Genomic DNA, 21350 nt, shown 5'->3' with positions numbered 1-21350 from the left:
AAAGGTCACTGTGTTTTAATGAATAGTGCTATTAATTAATGAGAAAACAACCAGAACATGAGCTTTTAGGCATTGTCATTTTGTACAAAAAAATCAATCTTTACCTAAAACCATCTGGAAAACAAAATAACAACAAAAACAGAATGTAAATCTTGTATGATACAACAAAGTCATATATTTCATTGAAATAACATTACAGTTTTCTAGTATGATGTATGAAAAGAGGCTTCCTTAGTATCTGGTAAAGAGGGTTAAGGCTAGTTTATTATTAATAAACATTCTATGTAGAATTCAATACTCACTCTACATTGCCACTTGGATTTCTTAATTTCGGTATGCATTTCCTTAGTCTGTAAGAATAGGATTGGAACTCTGTGTTTTACCAAAATTCTGGGAGGACAAATGAGGAAACACTGAAAGTCCTTCAAGATGATAAAAGTAATGAACGCTGTCTTTGCTTCTCTATAGGACTTGTCAGAGTCAACCTTTTAGGAGTTCCAAAAAGAAAGGATGGAACTACGAGTTTTTCTTTTTAAGATTTATTTTTTATTTGAAAGAGTGCCAGACAGCAAGGGAGAGACTAGGCTGGTGGGGGCTGGGGTTGGCAGAGGGAGATCTTCCATGTGCTGTTTCACTCCCCCAATAACCACAGCAACCCTGTCTGGGCCAAGCTAAAACAGGGAGCCAGGAATTCCATCCTTGTCTCTTGTGTAGGGAGCCTCAAATGCCTGCAATGGCCATGGGTAGGCCAGGCCAAAGACAAGAACCAGAAACTCAGTGTAGGTCTTCCACATGAGTGGCAGGACCCGACTACTTGAGCCTGATGCCTCCAGGGTGTGCTTTAGCAGAAAGTTGGAATCAGGAATGGAGCTGGGGCTCAAACCCAGAAACTCTAACACAGGCTTTGCCCATCTCAAGCAGCTGCTTAACTGCTAGGCCAGATGCCTACCTCTAGTTGCCATTTTATAATAATGCCCACTTCTTCCTTCCCTCTCACCTACCCTCTCTCTTCCCTGCCCCAGCCTCTAGCCACTAATCTGTTCTCCATTTATAAGTTTTTTCTTTTCAGAATTGTTATCTAAATGGAATATTGTACTGTGTAGCCTATGAAATTGAACTTTATTCACTCAACATAATTCCCTAGTGATTTATCCAAGTTGTGTGCATTATATCCATTCATTTTTATTGTTGAGTACTATTGCATGTTCTATAGCTTATTGAACCATCGTGGTAGTGAAAGGCAACTGTCCCTTTGTAAGTTTTTGTCCATTATGAAGAAATCCATAGCATTCATATACAGGTTCTTGTACAAATGTAAGTTTCATTTATTTAATGTGAATGTACAAGAGTCCAGATGCTGAGTCATGGGGCAATCGAGTGTGTTTAGTGTTATAAGAAACCGCCAGACTGTCCTCCAAAGGAATTGTACTATTTTACATTCCCAGTAGCAATGTCTGAGTGATCTATGTCCCCTGCATTCTCTGCAGTATTTTGTGTTGTCACTATTTTACTTGTTACTATTTTTTATTTTTAGCCTTTTCGTAGCTGTGTAGTGGTATTTCCTTGTGATTTTTTAACTTGCATTTCCTGATGACTACTGTCAAATACCTCTTCATGTGCTTATTTGTCATCTGTATATTCTCTTTGGCATGTACACTTTTTGTGAATACACTGTTCATATATTTTGCCAGTTTTCTCACTGAACTTTTGCTTTCTACTTTTGAGTTTTGATGTTTTAATTTATTCTGAATCCCAGTCCTTTGTCAGATATGTGATTTGCAAGTATTTTCTTCTAATCTGTGGTTTCTCTTTTCATCCTCAGTTTATGGGCTTTCTCAAAGCAGTTTTTAATTTTGATGGAATCTAGTTTATCAGTTTTTCTTTTCATTCCTTGTGCTTTTGACGTCAAGAAAACTTTGCTGAACCCAAATCCCAAAAATTTTCTCCTTTACTTTTAAATAAAAGTTTTATCATAATATGTTTAACATTTAAGCCCCTTATCCCTTTTAACTGATTTTTATATAATATATGTGGTATAAATGTTCATGTTTTGGGCCAGCATTGGTTGTTAATACGCATTTCCATCACTGAATTGTTTTTCATCTTTAACAAGATTGGCGGCGCTCATGTATGAGTCTGTTTCTCAGTTCTCAATTCTGCTCCACTATCCTATAGGTTTATTCCTCTGCCACTCAATCTGAGTACTGGAGCTACATAATAGGCCTGAATATCAGGCTAAGTAATTCCTCTTGCTTTATTTTTTTCCAGGATTGGTTTTTGTTTTTCTAGGGCCTGTGCATTTCCATATAAATTTTAGATTGTTTATAAGAAAAAAAACTTGACAGTATTTTGACATCTTTATTATGTTGAGTCTTCCAATTCATTAACTTCTTCCCACTTATTTGAGTCTGATCTGATTTCTAACATCAGCATCTTGTAATTTTCAGCATACATAAGCTGTCCATCTTTCGCTCATATGCCCAAGTTTTATTTTTTATTTGGAATGCTTGTAAATAATATTTTGTTTTTAATTTTGGTTTCCACATGCTTATTGCTTATACACAGAAACATGATTAGTTTTTGTATATTTATCACATATCATGTAACCCTACTGAACTCACCTACTAGTTCTAAGAGTACTTTTGTTTATTCCTAGAAATTTTCTCTGTAGACAGTCAAGTAATCTGAAATAAAGGTCATTTTTGCTTGCCTTCCCAAACTGAGCCTATTATTTATTTATTTACTTCGTTTTCCTCATTGAGTGACTATAACTTATGGTGCTGTTGAGCAAGAGTGATGAAAATAGGCATCTTGCTTGCTCTTGATTTTAGGGGAAGGCATTCAGTCTTTCATGATTAAGTATCACTGTAGCTGTAGGAGTTTTATAAGTGTTATTTATCAAAATCAAATATTCGCATTCTGTCTAACTTGCTGAGAGTTTTTAATCATGAATGGGTGTTGTATTTTGTCAAATTATTTTCCTACATCAATTGATATTATTACAACATTTTTCTTTAGTTTGTTGATATAATACATTATATTGATTGATTCAAACACTGAACCAGCCTTGCATCCTTGGAATAAATTCTACTTCATTTGGTTTGCACTTTTTAATATATTGTTCGAGTCAGTGTCTTTGATTTGGATGTCAGAATACTACTAGCCTCACAAAATGAGTAAGGATGTGTTTTTGCCTCTTCTACATTATGGAAGAAATTTTGTGAAATTGGTATAATTTTTTAAAAATTTCTATTAATATAAAGAGAACAGTGTTCATGTATTTCATAGATATAATTCTAAGAAGATAACCATACTTCCTTCCCCCTCTTCCTCCCTCAATTCCCCCTACTTCCTTCCTCTCTTTTTTTCTCCTGTATTTTGTGCAGTAACATGCTTTCAGTTTACTTGGTAATCACAGGCTGTGTTTGGTTGAAGAACAGGCCTGTGGCAAAGTAGTTAAGTCCCTGTTTGTGATGCCCACATCCTGTATCAGAATATCTGGTTCTAGTACCACCTGCACTGCTTCTGATCCAGCTTCCTGCTGTTAATGTGCACACTGAAAGGCAGCAGATGATGGCTCAAGTGCTTCAGTCCCTACTACCCACATGGGATGCCCAGACTGAGTTCCAAACTCCTAGCTTCAACCTGGCCTGGCGTTGGCAATTGCAGGCATTGGGAGAGTGAACTAGAAGATAGAAGCTCTCTCTCCATCTGTCTCTCTGCCTTTAAAATAAAATAAAATCATAAAATTTTTTTAATGTTTGGTTCAATTTGTCAGTGAAACCTCCAGCCTGGAATTTCCTTTTGGGGAGCATTTAAGTTATGAATTCAGAAGTCTTTTGCAACCAAATGGTTGCAACTGAAACCATTATACTTAGTGAAATAAGCCAATACCAAAAAGACAAATACCATGTTTTCCCTAATCTGTTGAAACTAATATAGTATAAAAAATGTACATTATATGAATGAAATTGACATTTTGAGATTCAGTGATTGTTTACAGCTCATGTCTCTACTGTTGAGGAACAGTGTTTTTCTTACTATTTGCTGAATTACTTACTTAGTGTAGGGTTAATCTTATATGAGTATAAGATAGGCTGAAAGTTATCATTGTATAAATTAAAGGAAGGGGGACGGACGGTAGGAGCATGGCTGGGAGGGTGGGGAGGGTGGAAAGTATTACTAAGCTCCTAAATCTGTGTACATAAAATACATGAAATTTATTCACCTTGAAAAAATTTAAAATTTAAAAAATTTTTTTAAAAATTACAAATTCAATTTCTTTAGAGATTATAGGGCAATTCAGATTATCCGGTTCTTCTCTGTTGAGTTGTGATAATTTTTGGTTTTCAAGATTTGGGCCATTTCTCATAAGTTGTCAGATTTATATATAAATATAAATATAATAAATATGTATATAAAACTAGTCATTGTATTCTCTTTTTTATAGTTGCAATATCTGTAAAGATATCCTCTATTAATTCCTGATAGTGGTGATTTTTGTCAGCTTACAAGGAGTTTATCAATTGCATTGACTTTTTCAAAGAGCCACTGTTTGTTTTATGAATTTTTATGTTGTTTTTCTATTTCAGTCAACTAACTTAGGTTTTTATCTAAATTATTTCCTTCTACAACAGAAAGGAAGCGGGGAGAGGGAAAAAGGATGGGAGAAAGGAGTGGTAGTATCATTATATTCTTAGAATGGTATCTGTGAACTACCTGGAATATGTTCTCTATTAATATCAGATTTACATTAAAATTGATGAGAACTGTGTTATAGTAACTATCATGCATTTACTGAAACCCTGAGAATCTAATATATCAATAAATTCCTTAAAAATAAAAAATAAATAAAATTTTTAAAAAAGAATTATTTGCCTCTTTCTACTTTCTTTCAGTTTATTTGGTTCTTTTTCTGAATTCTTGAGGTAGGAACTTAGATTATTAATTTGAAACTTTTCTGATTTTGTATATAATGTGCACATAATTATTATGTGTATATATTTTAAAATTGGAGAGAGGTGTCATATACCCTCTAATCACTACTTAAATGCCCACAACAGCTGGAGCTGGGCCAGGAAGAAGCCAGGAGCCTAGAACTCAGTCCAGGTTTCCCATGTGGGTAGCAGAGACCCAAATACTTGATTCATCACCTTCTGGCTCCCAAGGTATGCATTAGCAGGAAACTAGAGTGGAGAGCAGAGCCAGGATTCAAACCCAGGCATTCTGATATGGGTATGGGTATTCCAGGTGGCAACTTAACCACCATCCCAAAAGCTCACCTTTTAATTTCCAGTGTAAACATTTAGTGCTATAAATTTGTTCCACATTTTGATCTGTCGTGTTTTCATTGTCATTCATTTCTATGCATCTTTGAGACTTTCTCTTTGCCCAATGAATTACTTAGGAGTGTTTTGTTTCATCTGTATATTTGAAGATTTGTTGTTTTTCTGTAACTGATTTCTTGTTTGATTCTATTGTGGTTCGAGAACACTCTCAGGGCCGGCATCGTAGATTAAGCTGCCACCTGCTATGCCAGCATCCTATATGGGTGCCAATTTGAGTTCCAGCCACTCCACTTCTGATCCAGCTCCCTGCTAATGTGCCTGGGAAAGCAGCAGAGGATAGCTCAACACCTGGGCCCCTGCACCCAAGGAGAGACCTGGATGAAGCTCCTGGCTCCTACCTTCAGTCTGGCCCAGCCCTGACCATTGTGCCATCTGGGGAGTAAAACAGCGAAGGGAAGATTGATCTCTCTCTGTTCCCCTCCCACTCCCCCTCGTCCCCTCTCTTCCTCTCTCCCTCTCTCTCTCTCTCTCTCTCATACACACACACTCTTTTTCTTTATGTGTGTGTGTGTGCTTGTATTTAACTCTGCCTTTCAAATGAAGAAAACAAATCATCCTTTTTAAAAGAGGAAAACACGCTGTATGATTTCAGTTTTTTAAACATTTATTTATGTTTATTTATGGCCAAAGATACCTTATCAAATGTCCCATGAGTGCATAAATAAAGTGTGTATCTTACTGTTGTTGGAGAAAATGTTCTTTGTCAATTAGATCATATATATTGATTATGTTGTTTATATATTCTATCTACTTGATGATTTTCTTTTCAGTTCTATTTCAGTAGTTCTGAGTGGAAATCTGGAGTTCCCAAATATAATTTTTGATATCTCCATTTCTTCTTTCAACTGTACTGTGAATTTTCAGGTCCCTCATGAATTTGGAAAATTTGATATCATTTTGCTCCTACCATTTTTTTAAAAAAGCAGCAATCAATATTCCTGAAAAATGGGTCATGAGTAAAGAATGTGTAGATGTAATTTATCCAGCCTTACTGCAACATAAAAATAATGCAGTGGCCTTGGCATACTTTACTTAAGAACTACAGTTGTACCTCTATCACTGTCATCTGTTTCCATGTAAAAGAAAAATCATTACATGGGAGCAGCTGAGGAGTCAGGCCACGTTTTAGGTTTTCTAGGATATCACTCATACATAACTGTAGTTTTACATATCTGTTCATAATCATCTTTGGTTATCTCTCCTGGAAGTAGCTTTATGTCACTGTAAGTAAGCATTGATGATATCAAAGATTTATATTCCATCTTGAGAAGTATTTATGGATTCTTTGGTGCTAAATAACAAAACGGTAAATCTCTACTAGGCCTTTGAAAACTACAGCATTCATCACATGATCTAGCAGAAGAAACAGACTTTGCCTAAAGCTTGCAAAAGTATGCTATTCTGGTAAATTCCATAACAGTTCTCATCATGGGAGTGGGGTAGAACATTGGGGAGAATATTGCTATGTATTTCTATGATGTTTGGAATTTTATAATTAAACAATGATCATAAAATCAATTAATAAACATTGTATATATGATAAAATCCTGAGTCAAGAGTGGGAATAAGAGAGGGAAGAGATGTGCAATTCGGGACATGCTCAAGCTGACTTACCTCAAACGGTAGAGTTAGAAACATACCAGGGGATTCCAATTCAATCCCATCAAGGTGGCATGTACCAATGCCATCTCACTAGTCCCAGTGATCAATCTCTGTTCACAATTGATCATAATGATAGGACTAAGAACAAAAGGGATCACATAAACAAAAATAGTGTCTGCAAATACTAGCTGATAGAATCAAAAAGGGAGAGAACAATCCAACATGGGAAGTGAGATACACAGCAGACCCATAGAATGGCAGATGTCCTAAACAGCACTCTGGCTCAGAATCAGCCCTTAAGGCATGCAGATCCAGCTGAAAAGCCCATGAGAGTATTTCAAGCATGGAAAGCCAAGACACTCTGGGGGAAAAAAAAAAAAAAAAAAAAAAAAAAAAACCTAAATGAAAGATCTCTGCGAGTGAGATCCCAGTGGAAAGAACAGGTCATCAAAGAAGGAGGTACCTTTCTCTGAAGGGAGGAGAGAACTTCCACTTTGACCATGGCCTTGTCTAAATATGATCAGAGTCGGTGAACTCAGGGGGCTTCCATAGCCTTGGCAGCTCATGACAAGAGCCTAGGGTGATTACTGAGGCCATAAACAAGAGTGTTAATTTGTTAAGTCAACAATAGGAGTCACTGTGCACTTACTCCTCATGTAGGATCTCTGTCCTTAGTGTGCTGTACATTGAGATTTAATGCTATAAGTAGTACTCAAACAGTACTTTTCACTTTATGTTTCTGTGTGGGAGCAAACTGTTGAAATCTTTACTTAATGTATGCTAAACTGATCTTCAGTATATAAAGAGAATCGAAAATGAATCTTAATGTGAATGGAAGGGGAGAGGGAGTGGGAAAGGGGAGGGTTGCGGGTGGGAGGGACGTTATTGGGGGGGAAGCCATTGTAATCCATAAGCTGTACTTTGGAAATTTATATTCATTAAATAAAAGTTAAAAAAAATTAAAAATAAGAGGGAGAGGCCGGCGCCACGGCTCACTAGGCTAATCCTCCACCTTGCGGCGCCTGCATACCTGGTTCTAGTCCCGGTAGGGGCGCCGGATCCTGTCCCAGTTGCCCCTCTTCCAGGCCAACTCTCTGCTGTGGCCAGGGAGTGCAGTGGAGGATGGCCCAAGTCCTTGGGCCCTGCACCCCATGGGAGACCAGGAGAAGCACCTGGCTCCTGGCTTTGGATCAGTGCAGTGCGCCGGCCACGGCGGCCATTGGAGGGTGAACCAATGGCAAAGGAAGACCTTTCTCTCTGTCTCTCTCTCTCACTGTCCACTCTGCCTGTCAAAAAAAAAAAAGAGGGAGAAATATTTTTTAAAGGAAAACCAGTGTCGATAAACTCAGTGCCTAAGAAGTGAGTATGCTATGCTTGCTCCAGAGAGGCTGTTTTCTTTTACAAATTCCATTTGGTTTTCCATTGTATGACCGACAATTTAATGAGCCACTTTAACTGGCCTTTCCCCAGGGTTAACTCACAACTCTTCCTAAATAATCCCAGAGTCAATTTACTGGAGCAGGTGTTATTTTCTAGGCAGCTCTTGCCAAAGGGCAGCATAATAATTAACAAGCTTTAGATCTGTAGGATTCAAGGTCTCATTTTTGGCAACGAATCTATGTGCCACACTCACGGTAATACTTTTGTAACTCACTGTTTTAAAAGGGGATTTTCACACTAACAAAGAATTAAGTATACTTCCAAATATTTACTTCTTTTTCACTGAGAACAACTCTTAAGGGCTTAGGGGCTGTATCACTCCATGCAGCAAAATGAAGCTCTGTTTTCTATAAAACTTGCCATTGTATTTCAGGCCCCCTCTTACATTTCAGATATTTCTCATGCTACCAAATACCTAATGTTAGGTGCACTATATGAGGGTACTTCAAAAGTTCATGAAAAACAGAATTAAAAAATAAACTTATTTTGGTGCAATAAATTGTTGAATTCCATGCATAATTTTTTATAATGAGCATTTCTACAAACTTTTTGAAGACCCCTCATATATTCCAGATGAGACAAAGCAATTATTCAGCCTTCACATTTACTATTAAAACTGACTCCTACATTTGCAAAGTGTTGGTGACTTTGAGAAGAATAGCATTCCATGCTGACAAGGTGAGGCTCTGATGTTCTTCAGGTTTAGACTCATTGGGAGAAGAGGAGATGTCCTTAACTTCAGACATTAGTATCTGGATGTTTCAGACGGAGTGCCTAAATGTCCATAAATACTCACAGAGTTTCTTACCATGGTTTATTCCACAATGCTTCTCTCTGACATGGCTTATCTGGTATTTCAGGAGTTCGTGATGATTGTCGTCTTTGGTTTGGAGTTCATCATTCGAATCTGGTCTGCAGGTTGCTGCTGTCGGTATAGAGGATGGCAAGGAAGATTAAGGTTTGCCCGAAAGCCCTTCTGTGTTATAGGTGAATATCAAAGTCCCAGATATCTGGATTTATAACACTGCATTCTTTTCTATTGTTTCCTGTATTGCACCACTTGAAAAATATTAAAAATGTAATACCCATGGAGTACTTACCATAGACCAAACACTCTCATATTGTTAAAGTGTTGACTCAGTTAATCTTCACCATAAGACTGGGAGGTAGATATATTGTTATGTCCATTTTACAGATGAGGAAACTTACACAAAGAGAGAGGCAAAGAGGTAGCTGCAACTTAAGTATCATAAGTGGTAGAAATGAGATCTCGGCCAGGTGATCTGACTAGAACACACATTCATATCAATCGTACTTAAATATATGATTCCTTTTTTAAATATTTATTTATTAATTTGAGAGACAGAGTTACAGCAAGAAGGAGAGACAGAGAGGTCTTCTATCAGCTGGTTCACTTCCCAGATGGCCAAATGCCGGAGCTGTGTCAATCCAAAGCCAGGAGCCAGGAGCTTCTTCCAGGTCTCCCACATGGGTTCAGGGCCCCAAGCACTTGGGCCATCCCTCCACTGCTTTCCCAGGCCATCAGCATAGAGCTGGATTGTAAGGGGAGCATCCAGGACTCAAACCAGTGCCCACGTGGGATGCTAGCACCAGAGGAGTAGGTTTAACCTTCATTACCATAGCACTGGACCCAAGAAATATATGATTCTTCAGCATTTCCCTGGATTAGGGAAGCATTGGCCTCTGTAAATATAAATTACCATTTTTGCTGTACAGTAAGATACTGGTTATGCTCTTGATCAGCTGGAATAGTTATCAGTGTATTACTAATAGTTCATATCAATAAGCATACTTCAAGAGTAATTTTTTTTTTTTGACAGGCAGAGTGGACAGTAAGAGAGAGAGACAGAGAGAAAGGTCTTCCTTTGCCGTTGTTGGTTCACCCTCCAATGGCCGCCGCGGCCAGCGCGCTGCGGCCGGCGCACCGCGCTGATCCGATGGCAGGAGCCAGGAGCCAGGTGCTTTTCCTGGTCTCCCATGGGGTGCAGGGCCCAAGCACCTGGGCCATCCTCCACTGCACTCCCTGGCCACAGCAGAGGGCTGGCCTGGAAGAGGGGCAACCGGGACAGAATCCGGCGCCCCAACCGGGACTAGAACCCGGTGTGCCGGCGCCGCTAGGTGGAGGATTAGCCTAGTGAGCTGCGGCGCCGGCCGCTTCAAGAGTAATTTTTACATGCTAGTTTTATACCTGATGACATATTCGATGCTCTGAAATATGAACCCCTCTATACTGCAGTCTCCAAAAACACGGCATGTCTCTGCATCTCCCTGACTGCTGTGGTTTCAGTGGGACTTCTTTCACCTGGATTCTAGCCTGAAGTTAAACTTAGTGATGCTACAGAGCATTATGGAGTTAAAATCTGGCATCTCCCAATAATATATTTGAAAGCATATCATAAAATTTAAAATTTTATATATTAAAACTATCAGGATTGTTATTTGACAGCTAAATTTTATTTTATTTCTCATTTGTCCTGTTTCTTAGCCATTCAAACCCAAATACCAGAAGATTTTGGTGAGGTTTACTTATTTCAACCACTTCCAAGCTAAGAAAATGGCTTTATAATTTACAAGGTAACTTGAACAGTCTTGTTCTTCTAGAGTAGGTTTTCCATTTTGCTTCAGGAGAGAGGAAATTTTCTTCCCTGATGCCTATTCCCTGGATAGAATCAGAGTGCATTCAAGAGGAAAGTGTCACCCTATCCATGGACATTGTCAAAAGGAATCCTTTCGGCCGGCGCTGCGGCTCACTAGGCTAATCCTCCGCCTTGTGGCGCTGGCACACTGGGTTCTAGTCCCGGTTGGGGCGCTGGATTCTGTCCCAGTTGCCCCTCTTCCAGGCCAGCTCTCTGCTGTGGCCAGGGAGTGCAGTGGAGGATGGCCCAAGTGCTTGGGCCCTGCACCCCATGGGAGACCAGGATAAGTATCTGGCTCCTGCCATCGGATCAGCGCGGTGCGCTAGCCACAGCACGCTGGCTGCGGCGGCCATTGGAGGGTGAACCAACAACGGCAAAGGAAGACCTTTCTCTCTGTCTCTCTCTCTCACTGTCCACTCTGCCTGTCAAAAAAAAAAGAAAGGAATCCTTTCTAAGAGATGTTTGTTCATGTCCTTTACCCATTTATTAACTGGATTGTTTGCTTTGTTGTTGTTCAGTTTCTTGAGCTTCTTATATGTCCTGGATATTAATCCTTTATCACTTGTATAGTTTGTAAGTATTTTCTCCCATTCTGTTGGTTGCCTCTACTTTGTTGAGTGTTACCTTTGCTGGGAAGAAGCCTCTTAGCTTGATGTAATCTTATTTGTCTAGTTTTGCTTTTATTACCTGTGTTTCTGGTGTCTTATCCAAGAAGTCTTTGCCTATGCCAATGTCTTGGAGAGCTTCTGCAGTGTTTTCCTCTAGTACTTTGTTGGTTTCAAGTCTTAGTTTTAGATTATTGATCCATTGTGAATTGATTTTTGTACACAATGTAAGGTCTAGATCTTGCTTCACACTTCTGCTATATGGAGATTCAGTTCTCCCAAAACCATTTGTTGACGATGCTGTCCTTTCTCTAAGGCATGATTTTTGCTCAGTTTTTAAAGATTAGTTGGTTGTAGATGTGTGGATTTATTTCTAGGGTTCCTACAAATGGCTAACAGACACATAAAAAATACTCAGGATCACTACCCATCATGGAATTGCAAAAAAAAACACAATAAGGTTTCACCTCACCTGTTAGAATGGCAATCAGTCAAAAGTAAAAAATAACAAATGCTAGCAAGGATTGGAGAAAAGGGTTCCCAAATATGGTGTTGGTGGGAATGTAAACTACTACAACCATTTTGGAAGACATTATGGAAATTTCTCAGAAATTTCTCAGAAAATAAATCTACAGTATGACCCAGGCACCCCAGTCCTGGAAAAATACTCAAAGGAAATGAAATCAGCATATGAAAGAGTTAAATATACCCATGTTTCTAGCAGCTCAATTCAAAATGGCTAAGATATGAAGTCAACCCAGATGTTCTTCAGCTGATGACTGGGTAAAGAAAATGTAGTATATATACACGACAAGTAGAATACTACTTGGCCATGAAAAAGAATGAAATCTGTCTTGCAACAAAATGAATGCAACTGAAGACCATTATTCTTTGTGAAATAAGCCAGGTCAAAAAACAAATATCACATGATTTTTTTTATTTGTGATAGCTAATGTATACAGTACAAAAATAACTGAAAATATAAGTGAAATTGACATCTTATTATCTGATAATTATTTATAGCTCTTGGCTATATTCCTGTGAAATAGTGGTCCTTCTACTTTTTTACTTGCTGAACCTTATATTTAGTGGAGTATTAAGCCTCTGATTACAAAGTAAATTGAAAATTGTTATCATGAACATTAAAAGAAAAAAAGGAAAGAGGAGGGAAGTAAAGAGGAAAGAAGAAAGGGAGGAAGGGAAGGAAGTATTGTTATGTTCTTAGAATGTATCGTTGAAATACATGAAATCTGTTCTATTTATGTTAATAATAAAAAAGCATTTAAAAAAGAAGAATCTCTTCTTCCATATGTGTTAAAGAGAATGCACATTTCAGAAGAATTGCCATTCATTTGTCCAAAAATTATGGAGTTTTGGCTTTGTGTGAGGCATTGGAGTTACAAATAGTGAATTTAATGAAATTTAAGTTAAATCAATCTTAAAATACTTATTTGGCCTCCACTACTGCACTCCCCTTATGCAGCTTTCTTTCATCCAAAAATATGCTCTACTTCTCTTTGAAAGCTGTCATACTAAGACAAAGAGGAAAGTCAGTGGTAATTCCCAGCCTTGCAGGTCCAATCCAGCCCCCCAGCATATTAATGAAGACATTTTATTTTTCCCCATGGAGAATTTTTTCTCTTTATGAAATCCCTGGTCAAGCAGCATTATGAAGGACTGTAACTTGATGTGAAACTACAGCACAAAAAGTACTTCCTGTCCCATAAGAGACCCAAGCAAAACAATGCACAAGGCAGATTGTTGGCCAAGATTCTCTCAACTTCTACAGAATAAGGTTGGTTCATGGATGACTGCAGGAATGTTCTATTCCAGATTTTAAAACCAATTAAACTTTGATTTTGTTCCAATTCCAGAGGCAATGCCTACGTATTTCTGGCCTCTGAGCTAAAAGGAGAGTTGTTTCCCAGATGCCTACTGCCTTTTGATAGCTGCTTTCAGCTATGGGTACATCAGCACATCCTAGTCCTTTAATCTTTAGTTTCCTGTCTCAGATTCTTGTGATGTTATCTGTAATCTTATTTGCCTTAGGACCAATCATGACCTTGCAAGTTTAGTGAGATGTGGCTTAGATATAATTGCAGTAGCAGTTTCATTAACCTTACAGGTTATTTCCTTTGTTTGGATAGTTCACCTCTAGTAAATTAGTTGTGGAAGAAAATTTTGCAAGTAAATATGTAATTGATTCCCATTAAAAATAACTGGGTATTTTCAGTCTTTTATTAAACAATCATGTAACAATTTGAGTCATAGTCCAAGTGAGTAGATATAAAATGAACCATGAATATGCAATATGAGTCAATAAAATTTAACCTATGCAAAGGAATCAAACAATACTTTCTGAGAACTACAGGCTATACCAGATGACTATTGACACTCTCTGGACCTAATTAATGGGTTCATAAAAACTCTAGATATTGTTGTTCATAATAAAATGAACTTAGTATTGTCCTTGTTTAACCAAATTTATTTTAGCAAAATGAAAAAAGTAAGAGCATCTCTCTCTTCCATACATGATCACTGTTCCGAGAGAGTTCAAAAATCTAGTTTAAACCTCTCAAGATGCCATATGTGTGTGTGTGTGTGTGTGTATATATATATGGCTAATTATTCTGAATATGCCAAATCCACACCCAGATATTTTTTAGAAGTTTTGAACACTCAAGAAAAGAACATAGAAACGATTGTGGCAACCTAGTTGTTATACTTTTAATATGACAACAGTTTTCTGAAAGTACACCAAGGTTCCTTCCAATTGGAAACAGGTTGAAGCTCTGCAGTAGTCACTAGCAGGCTGCTTAGAGTATTGAGCCCTACTGATGAACTGATAGTATTTGGACACAATTTGATAGATGCCCCATGGCCAGACTGCCAAATGTTTTAGTTCCTCTCTGAACAAACCCACCCTCAATACTTCACACTCAAGACAAAGAAGGAAAATTTCAAAAATTCACTGCTTTAAGAAATTATAAGGGCTAGAGCTGTGGTGTAGCAGGTGAGACTGCCACCTGCAGCGCCGGCATCCCATATGGACGCATTTCAAGTCCCAGCTGCTCCACTTCCAATCCAGCTCTCTGCTATGGCCTGGGAAAGCAGTAGAAGATGGCCCAAGTCCTTGGTCACCTGCACCCATGTGGGAGACCCAGAAGAACCTCCTGGCTCCTGGCTTCGGATCAGCACAGCTCTGGCCATTGCAGCCAACTGGGGAGTGAACCAGCCAATGGAGGACCTCACTCCCTCTGCGTTTCTTTCTCTGTGTGTAACTCTGACTTCAAGTAAATAAATAAATCTTTTCAAAAAAGAAATTATAAAATTATTATATGAAAAGTTTCAAAAAATCTCATGGAATTCCACATTATGAATAAACTACACATGCATTTTTAAGATTTTACACTAAAATAAAATCAATTTTTAATTTCATTTTTTATAAAACTTTTAAAAGACCCTGATATACTTGTGTTTGGAAAACATTTTTTTACATTTATTTAATGAATATAAATTCCCAAAGTACAGCTTATGGATTACAATGGCTTTTCCCCCCCAAAACTTCCCTCCCATCTGCAACCCTCCCCTCTCTCACTCCCTCTCCCCTTCCATTCACATCAAGATTCATTTTCAATTCTCTTTATATACAGAAGATCAATTTGGTATATATTAAGTAAAGATTTCAACAGTTTGCACCCACACAGAAACACAAAGTGTAAAATACTAGTTATAGCATTAAATCACAATGTAGAGCACATTAAGGACAGAGATACTACATGAGGAGTAAGTGCACAGTGACTCATCTTGTTAACAAATTGACACTCCTGTTTATGGCATCAGTGATCACCCTAGGTTCTTGTCATGAGCTGCCAAGGTTATGGAAGCCTTTTGAGTTTGCTGACTCTAATCAAAATTGGACAAGGTGATAGTCAAAGTGGAAATTCTCTTCTCCCTTCAGAGAAAGGTACCTCCTTCTTTGATGACCTGTTCTTTCCACTGGGATCTCACACGCAGAGATCCTTCATTTAGGTCATTTTTTTTGACACTGTGTCTTGGCTTTCCATGCCTGAAATACTCTCATGGGCTTTTCAGCCAGTACGAATGCCTTAAGGGCTGATTCTGAGCCAGAGTGCTGTTTAGGACATCCGCCATTCTATGGGTCTGCTGTGTATCTCACTTCCCATGTTGGATCGTTCTCTCCCCTTTATTTATTCTATCAGCTAGTATTTGCAGACACTATTTTTGTTTATGTGATCCCTTTTGTTCTTAGTCCTATCATTATGATCAATTGTGAACAGAAATTCTTCACTGGGACTAGTGAGATGGGATGAGTACATGCCACCTTGATGGGATTGAATTGGAATCCCCTGGTATGTTTCTAACTCTACCATTTGGGGCAAGTCAGCTTGAGCATGTCCCAAATTGCACATCTCTTCCCTCTCTTATTCCCACTCTAATATTTAACAGGGACCACTTTTCAGTTAAGTTTCAACACTTAAGAATAATTGTGTATTAATAACAGAATTCAACCAATAGTATTAAGTAGAACAACTAAAAAAAAAAATACTAAAAGGGATAAAGTATTAAGTTGTTCATCAACAGTCAGGGCAAAGGCTGATCAAGTCACCATTTCTCAGAGTGTCCATTTCACTTTAACAGGTTTCCTTTTTGGTGCTTGGTTAGTTGTCACCGATCAGGGAGAACATATGATATTTGTCCCTTTGGGACTGGCTTATTTCAGTCAGCATGGTGTTTTCCAGATTCCTCCATTTTGTTGCAAATGACCAGATTTCATTGTTTTTTACTGCTTTATAGTATTCTATAGAGTACATGTCCCATAATTTCTTTATCCAGTCTACCATTGATGGGCATTTAGGTTGATTCCAGGTCTTAGCTATTGTGAATTGAGCTGCAATAAACATTAAGGTGCAGACCGCTTTTTTGTTTGCCAATTTAAATTCCTTTGGGTAAATTCCAAGGAGTGGGATGGCTGGGTCGAACGGTAGGGTTATCTTCAGGTTTCTGAGGAATCTCCAGACTGCCTTCCATAGTGGCTTGACCAGTTTGCATTCCCACCAACAGTGGGTTAGTGTCCCTTTTTCCCCACTTCCTCACCAGCATCTGTTGTTGGTAGACTTCTGAATGTGAGCCATTCTAACTGGGGTGAGGTGAAACATTGTGGTTTGGATTTGCATTTCCCTGATGGCTAGTGATCCTGAACATTTTTTCATGTGTCTGTTGGCCATTTGGATTTCCTCTTTTGAAAAATGTCTATTGAGGTCCTTGGCCCATCTCTTAAGTGGGTTGTTTGTTTTGATGTTGTGGAATTTCTTGATCTCTTTGTAGATTCTAGTTATTAATCCTTTATCTGTAGCATAGTTTCCAAATATTTTTCCCATTCTGTCGGTTGCCACTTCACTTTCCTGACTTCTTTTTTTTTAACTTTTATTTAATGAATATAAATTTCCAAAGTTCAGAATATTGATTACAATGGCTTCCCCCCATAACGTCCCTCCAACCCGCAACCCTCCCCTTATCCACTCCCTCTCCCCTTCCATTCACATCAAGATTCATTTTCGATTCTCTTTATATACTGACTCTTTTCTTTTGCAGTACAGAAACTTCTCTATTTGATGCAATCCCAATAGTCAACTTTTGCTTTGACTCTCTGTGACTCTGGGGTCTTTTCAAGAAGTCTTTGCCTGTGCCAATATCTTGCAGGCTTTCTCCAATGTTCTCTAATAATTTTATGGTGTCGGGTCATAGATTTAGGTCTTTAATCCATGTTGAGTGGATTTTTGTGTAAGGCGTAAGGTAGGGGTCTTGCTTCATGCTTCTGCACGTGGAAATCCAATTTTCCCAGCACCATTTATTGAATAGACTGTCCTGCTCCAGGAATTGGTTTTAGATCCTTGATCAAATATAAGTTGGTTGTAGATGTTTGGATTGATTTCTGGTGTTTCTATTCTGTTCCATTGGTCTATCCATCTGTTTCTGTACCAGTACCATGCTGTTTTGATTACAACTGCCCTATAGTATGTCCTGAAATTTGGTATTGTGATGCCTCCGGCTTTGTTTTTGTTGTACAAAATTGCTTTAGCTGTTCAAGATCTCCTGTGTTTCCACATGAATTTCAGCATCATTTTTTCTAGATCTGAGAAGAATTACTTTGGTATCTTGATTGGTATCGCATTGAATCTATAAATTGATTTTGGGACAGTGGACAATTTGATGATGTTGATTCTTCCTATCCATGAGCGTGGAAGATTTTTCCATTTTTGGGTATCCTCTTCTAATTCTTTCTTTAAGATTTTGTAATTCTCATCGTAGAGATCTTTAACGTCCTTGGTTAAGTTTATTCCAAGGTACTTGATTGTTTTTGTAGCTATTGTGAATGGGATTGATCTTAGCAGTTCTTTCTTAGCCATGGCATTTCCTGTTATAACAAAGGCTGTTGATTTTTGTGCGTTGATTTTATACCCTGCTACTTTACCAAACTCTTCTATGAGTTCCAGTAGTCTCTTAGTAGAGTTATTTGGGTCCCCTAAATAAAGAATCATATCGTCTGCAAAGAGGGATAGTTTGATAGTTTGACTTCTTCCTTCTCAATTTGTATCCTTTTAATTTCTTTTTCTTGCCTGATGGCTCTGGCTAAAACTTCCAGAACTGTATTGAATAGCAGTGGTGAGAGTGGGCATCGCTGTCTGGTACCAGATCTCAGTGGAAATGCTTCCAACTTTTCCCCATTTTAAGGGATGCTAGCCTTGGGTTTTTCATACATTGCTTTGATTGTATTAAGGAATGTTCCTTCTATACCCAATTAGCTTACAGTTTTCATCATGAAATGGTGTTGAATTTTATTGAATGCTTTCTCGGCATCTATTGAGATAATCATATGGTTTTTCTTCTGCAGTCTGTTAATGTGGTGTATCACATTGATTGATTTGCAAACATTGAACCATCCCTGTGTACCAGGGATAAATACCACTTGGTCTGGGTGGATGATCTTTCTGATGTGTTGTTACATTCTATTGGCAAGGATTTTTACGTCTATGTTCATCAGGGATATTGGCCTGTGATTTTCTTTCAGTGCTGCATCTTTTTCCGGCTTAGGAATTAAGGTGATGCTGGCTTCATAGAAAGAATTTGGGAGGATTCCCTCTTCTTCGATTGTTCTGAATAGTTTGAGAAGAATTGGCGTCAGTTCTTCTTTAAATGTCTGGTAGAATTCAGCAGTGAATCCATCTGGTCCTGGGCTTTTCTTTGTTGGGAGGGCCTTTATTATTGTTTCAATTTCTGACTCAGTTATGGGTCTGTTTAGGTTTTCTGTGTCTTCATGGGTCAGTTTAGGTAGGTTGTATGTTTCCAGAAATCTATCTAGATTTCCCTATTTGCTGGCATACAACTCTTTGTAGTAATTTCTGATGATTCTTTTTATTTCCATGGTGTCTGTTGTAACATTTCCTTTTTCATCTCTGATTTTATTGATTTGGGTCTTTTCTCTTCTTTTTTTAGTTAGTTGGGCCAATGGGGTGTCAATTTTATTCATTTTTTCAAAAAACCAGTTCTTCGCTTGGCTGATTTTTTGTAATGTTTTTGGATTCAATCCTGTTGATTTCTTCTCTGATTTTAATTACTTCTCTTCTCTTACTAGATTTGGGTCTGATTTGCTGCAGTTTCTCTGGATCCTTGAGATGAATTGAAAGCTCATTTATTGGTACCTTTCCAATTTCTTGATGTAGGCACCTATTGATATAAACTTTCCTCTCAACACTGCTTTTACCGTATCCCATAAGTTTTGATATGTTGTGTTGTTATCCTCATTTACTTCCAGAAAGTTTTTGATTTCTCTTTTGATTTCTTCTATGACCCAGTGTTCATTCAGGAGCATGTTGTTCAGTCTCCATGTGTTTGCATATGCTCTAGGGATTCCTGAGTTGCTGATTTCCACCTTCATTCCGCTGTGGTCTGAGAAGCTGCATGGTATGATTTCAATTCTTTTGAATTTGCTGAGACTTGCTTTATGATCTAGTATGTGGTCAATCCTAGAGAAGGTTCCAGGCACTGCTGAGAAGAATGTAAAATCTTTAAATGTAGGATTGAAAGTTCTGTAGATATCTGTTAGATCCATTTGGGCTATAGTGTCAATTAAATCTGCTATTTCCTTGTTGATCTTCTGTCCAGTTGATCTATTTCTCTCTCTCTCTGGACTCAGATGGGAAGTAATTCCACACAGCTGAGCAGAATTGAGAGCAGTTGATGTACGAAATCTGGCCCCTGTGGGTATTCATCTGCTCTACCCCAAGGACCACACAAAGGGTCTATGCAGTCCTCAGTGTGGTCTCAAATTTCTCTGCAGTCTCTCACTGGGTTGCCAAGGTTACCAAGTTTGTGTACTCCATGAGTTCTCTCGCCCACCCTCAGATTTTCACAGTCTCAGTTCATTAGCTCCACACCTTCACTAGGTCCTAACCTCCTGTTATTTCTCCCCACCAGAGTCAGGTTTTTCTGCTTGGCTGATGGCGGGTGCCACTTTACGTATGTCCAAAATGGTGCCTGCTCTTTGTCTTGTTCGGCTTTGTAAGGTGAGTGGAGAGAGAGAGGCTCGTGTCCGTGCCAGTTCCCCTTATTTATTCATTTTTTTCTCTCCTCCAGTCAGCCTGGTGAACTTTCCCCAGCAGGGCTTCAAGCCTCGTTCCCTCTAGGCTCTTTCTGCCATTTCCCTGCCAATGTCTCAGGCTACCGAGGTTTTTGTCTCACCTCCCCTTCCAGCACTGGTGTGCAGACTCCGCGGCTGGGCTTCCGAGCCATGGGTGTCCTTGCTCTCCCTGTACATCCTCCGTGTCACATCCAGTAGATCCGGAAGAGTTTCCTCTGCAATTATTTTCCCGAGCCTTTCCCTGAGACTACAGTAACTTCACCTTTATTTATTTTTTTTTAACTTTTATTTAATGAATATAGATTTCCAAAGTACAGCTTATGGACTATATTGGCATCCCCCAACCCCCCAATGACTTCCCTCCCACCCGCACCCTCCCCTTTCCCGCTCTCTCTCCCCTTCCATCCATATCAAGATTCATTTTCAATTTTCTATATATACAGAAGATCAGTTTAGTATACATTAAGTAAAGATTTCAACAGTTTGCACCCACATAGAAACACAAAGTGAAATATACTGTTTGAGTATTCATTATAGAATTAAATCTCAATGTAGAGCACATTAAGGACAGAGATCCTACATGAGGAGTAAGTGCACAGTGACTCCTGTTGTTGACTTTACAAATTGACACTCCTGTTTATGGCATCAGTAGTCTCCCTATGCTCCAGTCATGAGTTCCAAGGCTATGGAAGCCTTTTGAGTTCTCCAACTCTTATCTTATTTAGACAAGGTCATAGTCAAAGTGGAGGTTCTCTCCTCCCTTCAGAGAAAGGTACCTCCTTCTTTGAAGACCTGTTCTTTCCACTGGGATCTCACTCACAGAGATCTTTCATTTAGGTTTGGTTTTTTTTTTTTTTGCCAGAGTGTCTTGGCTTTCCATGCCTGAAATACTCTCATGGGCTTTTCAGTGAGATCCGAATGCCTTAAGGGCTGATTCTGAGGCCAGAGTGCTGTTTAGGACATCTGCCATTCTATGAGTCTGCTGTGTATCTCACTTCCCATATTGGATCACTCTCCCCTTTATTTATTCTATCAG

General features: G+C 38.6%; 1 protein-coding gene across 3 annotated transcripts in view; it reads left to right on the top strand.

The window, feature by feature from the left end:
- KCNQ5 (potassium voltage-gated channel subfamily Q member 5) overlaps positions 1-21350 on the top strand; it is a 634869-nt gene that overhangs the window by 447195 nt on the left and 166324 nt on the right. For all 3 annotated transcript variants that reach the window (XM_051854552.2, XM_051854551.2, XM_051854550.2), the window contains exon 3: positions 9251-9377. In XM_051854552.2, the coding sequence (XP_051710512.2) occupies positions 9251-9377 (127 nt within the window). The remainder of the gene's footprint in view (positions 1-9250; positions 9378-21350) is intronic.

The sequence above is a fragment of the Oryctolagus cuniculus genome, chromosome 5 (assembly GCF_964237555.1).
Source record: "Oryctolagus cuniculus chromosome 5, mOryCun1.1, whole genome shotgun sequence".
In the NCBI taxonomy this organism is placed as follows: domain Eukaryota; kingdom Metazoa; phylum Chordata; class Mammalia; order Lagomorpha; family Leporidae; genus Oryctolagus; species Oryctolagus cuniculus.
Note: the sequence above shows the minus strand (reverse complement) of the source record. Positions and strands in the feature narration are given on the sequence as shown.